The sequence below is a fragment of the Rutilus rutilus genome (genome assembly GCF_951802725.1).
Source record: "Rutilus rutilus genome assembly, chromosome: 3".
Taxonomy (NCBI): domain Eukaryota; kingdom Metazoa; phylum Chordata; class Actinopteri; order Cypriniformes; family Leuciscidae; genus Rutilus; species Rutilus rutilus.
This window is the reverse complement of record NC_140211.1, coordinates 55,365,458-55,378,348: the sequence shown is the minus strand read 5'-3', so window position 1 is coordinate 55,378,348 and position 12,891 is coordinate 55,365,458. Positions and strand designations below refer to the sequence as shown.

Here is a 12,891-nt window from a genome sequence, read left to right as displayed (position 1 = left end):
ATAACCATCATGGTTGTGTCCAAAAAGAATGGTATTACCATGGTACTAGAGTATGTCCAAAAGACCATGACAATATCATGGTACTTTAAAAAAATAATAATAATAAAGTGGCAGATTATGGAAAAGGGTCATAAAGGAGTATTAGAATGGCCTGTAGTGGGAACAAGATGGGAATAAGGCCTGAGTGAGACCCTGAGAGTGAGCGTTTCAGATATCCTTCAAGCCTGTTTATGTATTCCTCATTGATCTGGGCGAGTGGAGGAGAAGGTAAAGGGCATTGAGGGAGGGACGGAAGAGCTTTTATGTCTGATTAACTCTCCTCCAAATCTCCTCGGCCGACAGGAGCACCGTGAGGAGGGGCGGATCGCCTGGCACCGGTATTCGGTGGGATTCATCAGTGACAGCATTCCGAACATGACTGTCCTGTGTCTCCTCTACTCTCCCAATAATATATATCAAAGTGCTTTCTGCTCTACCTTGTCTGACAGGGCTGTATTTATAATGCCACTCACTTTCGTTCTCTCCTCTACCTCCCTTTTTGTAGTGGAAGATGTAGACGTACTCTCTCGCTGATTGCGAAGGGTAAATGACAGAGATTTTGTCTGAGGCACTTTAAAAAATGGCGGCGGTTTGTTTTTTCAATGCTTTCCGTGTCCTAGTATACTAGCTGTGTTTATGTAGGTTAGACACAAGACTAAGCAAACACCACAGAAAGCAAAACACAGACCTACCTGACAGCAGTTATATCTTACAATGTTAGGAAACTTGCCTAATTTGTCTACTTTGCCTAGTAGATCACATCAGCATGAATAAGTCGTGAATGAAACAGGGATCCTGTTTCCTCTGCTGGTCAAGGAATGCGCTCCAAAAATAACTGGCAGTGGACCCTGGACCAATGTGTGCCAACACGCTCTCATATAGGGGTGGCATTGCTACACACACTATCTACCAAGCGGCTCAAGCTGAGGCCAAAAATATACTCTAAGCAAGTATGCTAACGCAGATGTGAATGCGAGGCCAATGCACTGCAAGTGTATGGTCTCGTCGGATACACTAACGTTCAAACCTCAGGGTGAGGCAATGGAGTTACCTTCAAATGTCAAGAATAATTCAACGTTTTATTCAGGTAGCTAGCTAGAAACATGTCTACAGTTTAACCAAAACTTGCTCAGCAAGATTCCCAAACTGTTGCTTCCAGACAGTGATTGAATATCTGGCCATAGAAGAACGTTTACACTAATGTCTGATATAGCACCCCTTGAGGCAATTCTGAGAATGCAACACATACAATTGAGACAACTAAATCATATATGATCACATACTTGTGTACAAGTATGTTTCAGCCTTGGAGAGGGAGCTTGCAATGGGTTTACCCCACTCCTGGCTGTTTGTTTATTACACCCCCACCCCTAAAATGTCCCCATCACTGTAATATAATCCAGTTCAAACTCGACAAACACACTATAAGCCCTTTCGCAAAGACTTCAGATATAAGGTTTCTGCATCTTAACCCTTTCCTTCTGAACTCACAGTTGTCCCTGCTTCTTTCCCTCATCTCACCCCACCTTTGTCAATGACGACTGACATTTCTTTGGTAGGGAGAGCTTAGGGTTTGGGAAAGAGGAGCTTACCAATGGTTTTCACCCCCTGCTGTTTTTGAAATTAGACTATTACCTAACATTCCCTACAACAGTGAGCCCCTACTAAGGCTTTTATTTATAATTGGGCCCCAAGAAGCTTTTTTCGCCTTTTTAAATTGGTGTACGCTAGTGGTATGCATTTTATAGTTCTATTTTTCATATTTTCATTTGATTGAACAATGTAAAGCTATTATATAAATATACACTCTCTCTCAATGCCTCAAGCTTTTTCAACCCCCCCGTAAATGAAACTAACCTAATCATTATACTGCTCAGACAATAAAAATTATAATCGCCACAGGATCACGCCACTGTTGGAGATTAAAAACACACCAGCTTGCAAGAAAAAAAGTCAAGAGGGCTCTACAAATATGGACGGAACCACGTAAAACATGTTAAAACAAGGGGCAATAAAAATGCACTAGGTAAGCAAAACGTAGAGAAAAGTCCCTATTTTGACACCAAAAGAAATAGCAGGTAAAATTCAATCAAACACAATTGGACTCAGTTACTGGTTGAATAACCAGGTCCAGTTGCTTGTGAACTGACTCCAAAAAGAAAGGTCTAAAAGTCGGAGACCACTAGTTGAGAATGTTTCATTTTTTTTAATGCAATAAATGTTTTCTACATTAAAAATGTTATTAGAATGACAGTTTGAACTTAAATTAGCATGAATTTCTTTGCTTTGACAGCAACACTCAAGCTGCATGAACAAAAATAATAAAAAATGTGTTGCTTTTTTAAAAATCCTGAAATTTTCAGGTTTAAATTAGTCTCTCAATCCCAGACTTTCCTTGTGGTCTCAGACGTTTGGACCCCACTGTATATCAACATATAGCGGCCACAGTCCTTATAGTCTTTATGACGATGGATTGTGACTTGCCCGGTCAGTTGGAAAACCTGGTCAGCTGAGAGTCCTGAGAAAAGGTGAATGGATGCAGAAATGTTCCTAAGCCGAGATATTCCTTTCTCCGCTTTCCTTTCCCTCACTTTTTGCTCTGCAAGACTTCCCGCTCATCTTTTACGCAGTGATTGGAGATCTAGATTGTGACATCTTAAAAAAACAGAAATGAAGAAAACCCCAAAAACAACTGATTCAAAAGAAAAGAAAACATTATGAAAAGGAAAACCCATCAACAAAATCAATGTGCAAACTTTCTGATATAAATAGACTAGACAACATGTTAGGAAAGCACCATGGGAAAGGAAAAGAAGGGTGAACGTGAAAGTGTGTGTGTCAGTATCTGTGTGTATGTGTGAGTGTGTGTGTGTGAGTTTAAGCATGTTTATGTTGTTGTTTTGTGTGTGCAAAGTTTTAGGCCATGTGAAATGGAAGGGCAGAACAGGGATCGGAGATCATTCTGAGAGGTTAAACCCAGTCCTGCATTGAGCGTCTGCAGTACACTAAATACTTGGGTGCTCCTTTCCTCTGTAGTGTGTTAATAATAGCGTAGATCAATCCCAAGATGCACAGCACCAGGACCAGGGGTACCGTCACCATGATGATGTTCATGGTACGCTGCGTTTCATCAATCTTCAGAACCACATCCACCTCATTCGTTTTCTCTTCCGTCTCTTCTTTAGAGTCCACGTCATTGGTGTTGTCTCTGTCCTTGTCCTTGTCCTTGTCCTTGTCCTTGTCTTTGTCCTTGTCTTTGTCTCGGCCAGCATCCGGGTTGAAGGGTGGCCGATCAGGCGACTTGCGTCCCGGGTCCACGTCGGTGTCTGTGTCAGGATCGAGGTCCACATTACAGCCCATGAAGTCTCTAAGAATGGACTTTGGGTAGCCCGGCTCGCTCGTCATTCTGTGGTTGTCAAATTTCCAGTACTTTGAACCCTTGTAGAAGTAAGTATGAGCTGTGTGAGAGACAAAGTTGGAGAGTGAAAATTGTGCATCACCGCATACAAACTAAATTTAGATTATCTGGTCATTTAGCAGCTTTACAGAAAAGTCTTGTTTCAATTATCCATTGTCCACCAACCAATGGTTTAGTTACAAACAGTCTACAAAATGTCTTCTTTTTTGTTCCACATAGGGCTGCGCGATATGACATTGTGTTATTTTGTATTTCTGCGACATATATTGCGATATGAAAACAATTTCAACAGATGACTTGAATAGCTCTATTTGGAAAGAATTAATCATTCTAGAATGATTTTGTAGGGAAGTGCATCTGCATAGAAAAAAAAATATTTTACAAGCATAGATAAATACAATAGATACAAATTAAATAAACAGTGCTTTATGTTTTTCAGGTTAGCCTAACAATATTCAGGTACGGAAATTTAATAATAAAATGTAAAATAACACAGCATAGTCTTAACTGTATAAATCAAATATAATTAATCTTTAGCAAAAGCTACAAAAGTGATTTTATATTTGTATTTTAGAGTTTGATCAACATTAATGACAGCAGCAGGAATATTAGGCTGCTGTCACTTTAAGATCGAATGCACAGATTTAATAATGATAAGCATTTGTTTTCTTTCTCATCCATTTACGTTCACGTAAGCCAAGACCGTTTATGGGGATTCTCGCCGAGACGAGCATGTTCACATCATTTTGCGTCAAAGTGTTCGATCAAGTACAAATAGACGTGAAAGAGAACTGAATTAGGTGAATGTTTAAACGGACACAACCTAAAACATGTGCTCTTTTACTCTATGATGGTTAAACTGCAATTAATCCGAGACTCACATGCGTTTTGAACCATGGTGCCTTGTCCGTACGGCTCAACTACAATCCCTATACTTGAAATCGCACATCCTGCGATGTGACTATCGTGGATGCGCACATCGCGATATCGATGCTAAAACAATATATCGTGCAGCCCTAGTTCTACATAATAGAGAAAGTCACAGGTTTGAAACTACATGTGAATGAGTAAATTAAGCCCATTTTAACTATTCCTTTAAATCAGAATGAATATCTATGGTGATCGATATCATGCCACAGATCCTGTTAATACAGTTCGACTCGCAGGAACATTCCTTTAAATGGGAAAGAGCTTTCAGTGATGTAAGTGTTTCCCGATTATATTGCATTACTTTCTGAAATCACATTTCATGCATTACTCTCAATTTCTTTGTTTCACCGTCTGATTGATCCCCATCCATTCTAGTACATTAGGTGACAGACTCTAGATGACCCCTCAACCCCACACACCACTTCCCTCACTCACCTCCGTCATCGCTGAGGAAAGCCCCCTTGGGAGAAGACGGCACAGAAGTGCCCCACACACTGATTGGTTTAGGGTAGTCCTGATCCGCGGCTCTGGAGTGCTCATTAAAGCGCCAGTACCTGTAGTTTATCAAACACAGTTCAATGCATTTCATTCTGACTTTCCTTGATGCGACCGTTTCAGTGACCTCATTTACATGTGAAATTATCATCCACAGCAGGTGATCTGATCATAAGTGCACACCACTTTCAAGGCGCTCACTTTGCATTTGTATCAGAAATGCTAATGCAAAACAAACACTGAAGGATGTTACCGATGTCCCAAATCAAGGACTTTGCCAGCTTTGTATGACTTTTGTCCCGTCCGAATGTGCCATCTCAGTTATCATTACGGACAATGTCAGTAAAGATTACGGCGACTTTTACCTTCAGTAGAAAGGTTCGGAAAAATGACCTCAGGTAATGCTAATCCCGTGCGAATAGACCCGCTGTAAACATGTACGTAAATATTCCGTCATTTCCTGTTTAAAAGTAGTTTTCCGCTGTTTTTCAAGTATGGAGACGCTTGAAAAAGCATCAGATGCGTTCTAGATGCTGGGACGAGTCTGTGGCAAAACTCAAGTGTTTTCCACACACCAGTCAGATCAGAAAGAAGACCGAAGCACTTGTTAGAGGCACGAAACATCTTTTAGTGTTAGCTAAGTGCCTATTACCAACAAAATCCAATCTGAAGTTAATTAATACATCGTTCGACCGGACATAACTGTTTTATATATATATATAGGTTGTGTTTGCGCACGTGATATCAGGAAGCAACGTAATACACACATGACGACAGGAGGGAGACGGCGATGCGCAAATCGAGTTACTCTCCCACTTCTGCTAGTTTTACTGAGATCTCTTATCCCGTGCGAATTGGCCATTAATATCACAGACGTCCTGTGGTAAAATTACATTACTCCCTCTACCCTTGTAAAGTTAATCCCGTCTGAATAGGGCTTTTAAAAGTTAAAATATTTTAAGAGACTTAACACCAATAAGCATTAAAGCGGTTGTTGTTTTTTCTCTATAGGAAATTCTAATAACATATTATTTTAAACTACTTAATGGACAAAAATAATGAAATAAAATGATGTCAGGACAGTTGTATCTCTGATATTTTTGACTTTATGCTCCTTCAAAAATATTAAAATGACCTTTTTTTATTTAGAAATGGAAATCATATAGAAGAGGTGTGTTCAATTCCTTGTATGTTTGAATTTGATGCATTTTTGATGCAGTGTCATTGACCCATTTATTGGAAAATGGTTATATGTAGTCAAAAAATAGTCAACCTCTCCTCTATGAAATCCAATCTGAAGTGGTCACTGAAGAAGCATGTGAGACATGTTAATACCAGGACTAAACATCAATCTCTCTCAGCGGACCACTTTTGATCGGACCACCCGAGACCGATGTAAAGACCAGGTCCAGAACAGGCCGTGACACACCAAGCCGACATAAAAAAAGCTGCGCTTGATCACATCAGAAAGACTACAGGTGACTGTTAACTAGCACGTGCGTGTAAGGAAATAACTGTCTATATCAGCAGGTATCAATAACTCAATACTCGTCATAAACCGCAGATCATTTATGCACTGCAGATATACAAACCCTAATCAAAGCAGTGCTTGCTTACCATTTTGATTATCATTCATGCTGATCACTTTCCTCATTCCAGGCGGCTCATGTTGTTATGAACTTATTCGCGCATTCAAATGCTCAGGTAAGATGACGTAAAATTAGAACGTCTTGACTTCATTGCTTTCATCACTTTCACTTATTTTTTTTCTTGTGCACTGACTCATTTGCTAAGCTAAACAGCCAATCAGAGTTCTCTCTCTCTCTCCCTGACAGACAACGATTCAACATGCTCAATCGGCCACAATACCCCTGATGTCCAACTGGTGCAGGCGGTGCGGAACACATCGGAAAAACCGGGCTGGACGATGCTCAACAACGGCACGACGATGGCTTAGTGTGTCAGGGCCAAAATTCATCGCAAGGAGGATTTTACAAAACAGCTCAAGGGAACGATTAGACAAACATCAGAGGCAGAATTCTGTGTGGAACAAAAAATATAAGACTATTCCCTCACCAGTCTCCTTTGAAGAAGTAAGTGAAGCCTGAAGGTTCCCACCAGATGGCCGTCTCTATCTTGTCATATGGGATGTCTCTGCCATAATCCATCAGTTCTTGAGGGTAGCCGGGCTCCAAGTTGGCTTCCCTGAACAACCAGTATTGGCTTCCTACAGGTGGATGGTCACAAAGAGAGAGGACAGTTATGACTTTTTTGTGAATTTTGTGAAATTCTTTTTTGGGGGGGTTATTTTATTGAAACAATCTCATTTGCCATAATATGAGGTTTATATATCCGCCACCCATTGAAAAACCCATATCGGCACAGCCAATTTGCAGGTGTGACGGACCACTTTTTGCCAGGGTCGATATTGTCCCCACCACTTTGTGAAACATCTTGTGGAACGGATGAACCTAATACAAATGAAACATCTCTAGTTGACTAGCAGAGTTTTAATTTCGTTCGTTTGTTAAATAAGAGGCGATCTAGTGCTGGAATGTATTCGTTGCCGCTCTTTGCAGTGTCAGAAGGCAAAACATTTCTCTTGTGGCTTGTGCGCACAGTCTCTACACAGACGAACACTTCAATCTACCGCTTTTTGTAAAAAAATTACGTTTATGTGATAAATTTTATGTTTTTTTTCTTCTTAGAGTTTTTTACTTCATCGGAATGGTACGAAACTTGTTAAAGGTTTTGCCACTTGCTGTATGAACACACAAAAAAAACATGATTTGAAAAGGTTATATGGTTCTTTAAAAAGAAAAGTCACTTGTATTGTACGTTGTCAAAAATGAGCACATTGGAAATGAATGGAAGACAAATTTCATCTATTGGAAACGTTTGGTACTGCGCACAAACAATTCTTACTGAAAGCTCTTTTTTATTTTTAGATAAACCTCAAATTTGGAACACAACTTATTTAGATTTATGGCGCTGATTTTCTCACAGTTCTAGAGTAAAACATGTTTTAGAAAATATATATTTCATATAAAAAGTTTTCATAACAATAAATGTAAAGTTTTACACCCCTTTTCAAGTTCACTTTAAGCTTTTTTCACTTCAGCAATAATCTGCCAAGTGTCTTCTTAAAAAGAGACCGAATTTAAGTCTGTGCTCCAAAGCATTCAAGATTATGCCAGTTTAAGTTGGAAATTTCATTTATAGGTTCATGCTCAAAAAGTGAATAAATAAATTAGAACTACTGCAGAAATATAACTTAGTGCCATAAATCCCCTTAAAATACAAAACATTAAATAAAAAACATTATTGAACTGAAATATAGTACAATCATTTCATTGAAGAAAGAAAAATTCAGTCATTTTTGACCAACACACAAACAAAAATTTTACCACCAGACCATCACGACATACGAACATTAATTGTCAACATAGTATGTATTTATTTACTGACGCGAAGAATCTGTATATTACAGTAGATGTAAGGATGAAACTATCACATTAAATATGAGTTATGTCAATAAATTAAACTTCCCGGGACTTCCCTGCATATCGGCTAACTAGCCTACTAGAAAAGCTAGAAATAAAACACTCAAAAGTTTAAAAATAAGAGAACAGAGGTTGAAAACAATAGTGAGGAAGTAGAAAAGACAAGAAGGGGGGAGGAAGCAGCAACAGGATTTCATGGTGCATGTACAGGGACTTTCCAACCTTTGACACAGTCTCCAGATTGGCGTTTACTCTCTATTACAACACATATAACTGCATGACAACACTGAAAAAGATGCACCAACAATGTGGTTTTGATTCGAATCCTAGCGGTTAAAGTGACGACAGAGAGCATCGCATGGAGCCGTTACAGAAACATTGGGATAAGCTTCAGTTTTTATTATTTTACAGTATGGCAGACACCGAGGCACCATCCTCATGGACCCGTTTGATTCAACGGGCCCTTATCCAAGTCCAACCGTTGCTGTCAGCATCTGGTAGAACCGCTAGCTGACGCAATGGCCTCGCCTCACCAAGAACAGATGTTGCTCCCCAAGATGTTTGGTCTCCCGATTTTCTCGGATGGCAGAAATCCAAATTTAAAAAGGGCCTTGCCAATGACATCACTTGCCCTACAGAGTTTGCTTATGGGAGCCAGCTTTCCTCAAGTACAGCGCATACACATTCATCTACACAGAAATCTTCAGTAGGAAGTCATTAGATGTCTGTTTCAGGGGTGCTGGGTGTTGATATGTAGAACTAATGTGGGAAACCTCACTGTGGTCTGAGCCGTTTTTGATTTCAATCTGTTGACAGGGCTTGATAATGATGAGTTTCTGGCCAGTTGACTTTGCACCAGAGATTTTCACTGATTTTATGACTTGCAAATATTAACATTTGGTTTCCAGTTATGAAGTAAGATGATTAAAATATTATCTAGCCAGGATGTTAGCATGGATGTTGTTGGACTAGAGTAGTGCCGTTTATTGTGTGCCAATTTAGCATTTTAGCACTGAAGTCAATGGGTTTTTTGAATGGGTTTTTGATTAAAAGCTTGAAATAAAGTCTGTGGTGATAACAAGATGGACATATGTCCGAAGCTTAACGATGGTGAAGTATTTACGCTTCAAAATTCATAAAAGTTGTGTCCACTTTTGAAAATTACCATGATTAACAAAACGTGTTAGAATTATAAGCTTTTGTTGGTCACAGACTTTGTTTTCTGCAATAATCAAAAAGTCAATAGAAAAATCATACTGGTTTTTGTCGAAGGAACCAGTGTAACGCTACATTTCCAGGTTGGTCTACAAAAATACATTACTGCAGCACACTATTGCAAATATGAATTGCAATGGTTGTGAAAGCCACGGTAAGAGTGGATTAAAAAAATGACTAACAAATCAGTAATGTTTTCACCATTTGACATTAGAAAAAACTGGGCAAACAGTATGTTTATGAATTTATTGGTGTAATGGAGTTACATTATTATGGTTTAATTTCTAGCTAATATTAAAAATCTAGTAATATTTGTTTTCAATATTGTAAGGAAAACTTTTAATATATATATATTTTTTTTTTATAAATCTGACGTACAAAAACTTAAAATTCTAAAGAAAATTATTTTGGTAGTAGGACAGTCAACTAATGTTAACTTTTTCACAACACCTTAAAATGATGTAAAAAATATATTTTCAAAAATCCGACAATATTTAAAATGCAATATTTTTGGAGGTGGGTACAATACTTTTTTACTGGCTTTGCTATTTAAAAAAATTTGTAATTTTCAAATCATGCAAAATGCTAAAAATATACTTTTATATATGCCAGAAAAAAAGTATATCATTTTCATTATAAGGGTTTCTTGTTACTAATGTAACATTAATTGTAATTTTCAGCTGCAAATCATAATAATAAAAGCAAAAATCCTTATTGTTGAGTCCTGATTGAAGTGAAGCTAATGCGAGTTAAAGCATGCACAGTATTTTGCTTCCTTTGCAAAATTTATGGTCAATCTCCAGAATTATGCAGCTTCTAAATTAAATTTTGGCCGTTCACCTTAAACCCATAAACCCACATATATGAAACAAAAAGCCACGTCTATGAAACTCTACCTGTAAAATCCATCAGACTAACACATGAGAGGCTGAGGGAAATCAAGGACACTTCCTGGACTAAATGACAAACGTCAAAATCAATGGCGTAAAAAGCACTTCAATGTGATGTAGTTCTGCCAGCCTGGGTAATAATTTCTCTCACGAATATAACATTTTTATGGTCTATATTAACTTTTAACAGCACAGAGCTATATCAGTTTTCAAGTGCAGTTAGAAAGGGAAAATACCTTTGAAAAACACAAATCGGCCGTCATGCCTTTCATATGCGGCGTCGATGTCTCCCGGCAGACCCCTCCAGAAGTGTCCGATCGGCATCGGGTAGTTATCCAGCACTCGATTCCTCCTCACTCTCCAGAACCAGCGACCCTGGGGAAGAAACGAGATTCAGAATTAACGACCAGATGATGATGGTTGTGTATTCTGTACTAATGATAGTCTAGTTTATTTGCAGCCCTCTTTTCTGTCCTGATTTCTTCAAGGGGAGGGTCTTTGGTTGGGTAAATGTATGTGTTTATTCAGATCTTTAGATCTAATGGACGAAATAAGCTCAAGCAATTTATATGTGCACGCGACCGGGGACGACGGAAAAACACATGGAGAGCAGCAGCTTTCGTTTCTGCTCTGAAGCTGCAAGACCAGCCGAACACTGTGAGTGTGTGTTAGAAATCAGGAATGGTGGGAGAACATTGTGCTTGGTACATTTTTCATCTTCAAACCAAATTAGGGTCTTCAGCCGACAAAGTTTAAATCCCGTCTGGCTAGCGCACTTCCATAATGTTGATAATAATAGGTGGGTGTGGCTCTGAAGCTCCGCCTTCTCTGACATGGAAATCTTCTTCGGTTCACTACTTCAATCCGTCGAGGTCAGACGTCCGTGAGTAAAAACATGAACACAGCTGCTGCTTTAAAGCAATCTACTGTATAAAGAGCTATATACATAAACTTGACTTTACTAGTGTCGAATTGCAGAGCTGGTGCAAACATCCACATCGCTACAATCAGATGCTTTCTGAACTGCTGTTTTCTCACCGTTGTCATTTTACCTGTGTGTTTGTTCTGTTATTAGGAGGAAAGTGCACAGCACATATTTACATATTCATCAAACGTCGCTCACAGCAGTGATGTTAGCTAACAGTATACCACTGCAAAGGTATTTCTTTTTACCCCTAAAGCCCTATTCGGGCGGGACTAGTTTAACATGGAGAGGTGGGGTAAAGCAATTATTACCAGAGCTTCTCTGTGATTTTAGTCCCGTCCGAATGTGCCATCTCAGTAATCATTACGGGCAATGTGAGTTAAGATTATGGCGACTTTTACCTTCAGTAAAAAGGTCCGGAAAAATTACCTCAGGTAATGCTAATCCCGTGCGAATAGACCCGCTGTAAACCCGCTGTTTCCTGTTTAAAAGTAGTTTTCCACGGTTTTTGAAGTATGGAGACGCTTGAAAAAGCATTCAGTTGCGTTCTAGAGGCTGGGACAAGTCTGTGGCAAAACTCAAGTGTTTTACACACACCATTCAGACCAGAAATAAGGTCGAACACACTTTTTAGAGGCACGAAACTTCTTTTAGCGTTAGATAAGTGCCTATTACCAACATACAATCTGAATTTATTTAATACATCCAACCGAACCTAACTGTTTTACATATACAAAGGTTATATATATATATATATATATATATATATATGTGTGTTTGCAAACATGACGATGATCAGGAAGCAACGTAATACACACATGACGACAGAAGGGAGACGGCGGTGCGTAAATCGAGTTACCCCTCCCTCTTCTGCTAGTTTTACTGAGATCTCTTATCCCGTGCGAACTGGCCATTATTATCACAGATGTCCTGTGGTAAAATTACATTACCCCACCTCTCCATGTTAAACTAGTCCCGTCCGAATAGGGCTTAAGAGAAGAACGAAAAACTATTTCGCTGTGAGTTTATCGGGGCCTTTAGTGTGAGCTGTAGTAACAGTGATCATGTACATAAACTCAGTGTATCCGTTACACTGACTCTGGCTCTCCACCAGGACCTTCAGAGTGTTCCAACTTCCAAACCAAGCCCAAATTAAAACCAGAGCCCGTTCTGCGGCCAACACGCTCTAAATTTATCCTGCTTTCTCCCTACACGCTCCTCAACCCCAACCCCAACACCTCATCGTAACAGACACACGTGCACCTTGTTCTTGCATGGAGGAACACAGTCTTGCATGAGTTGTAGTATTGTGTTACATGAGGAACGGCCTCATTTCAGGAACAGATTATAGGGAGTGGTTCTTCACTCAAGGGCATCTGACTGTTGTCTAATGCAGTGGTTCCCAATTCCAGTCCTCGGGACCCGCTGCTCTGCACATTTTGTATGTCTCCCTTATTTGACACACCTGAACCAGAT

The 12,891-nt window shown here is 39.3% G+C and overlaps 1 protein-coding gene across 1 annotated transcript in view; it reads right to left on the bottom strand.

Annotated features, from left to right (window-relative positions):
* Positions 1 to 1,753: 1,753 nt before the first annotated feature.
* The window catches only part of mmp15b (matrix metallopeptidase 15b), a 33,341-nt gene continuing 22,203 nt past the window's right edge, over positions 1,754 to 12,891 (bottom strand). Inside the window, exons 7-10 of the mRNA XM_084403887.1 lie at positions 10,727 to 10,865; positions 6,959 to 7,109; positions 4,823 to 4,941; positions 1,754 to 3,497 (exon numbers count right to left, since the gene is read on the bottom strand). Coding sequence (XP_084260013.1) covers positions 3,010 to 3,497; positions 4,823 to 4,941; positions 6,959 to 7,109; positions 10,727 to 10,865 — 897 coding nt within the window. The 3' untranslated portion in view covers positions 1,754 to 3,009. The remainder of the gene's footprint in view (positions 3,498 to 4,822; positions 4,942 to 6,958; positions 7,110 to 10,726; positions 10,866 to 12,891) is intronic.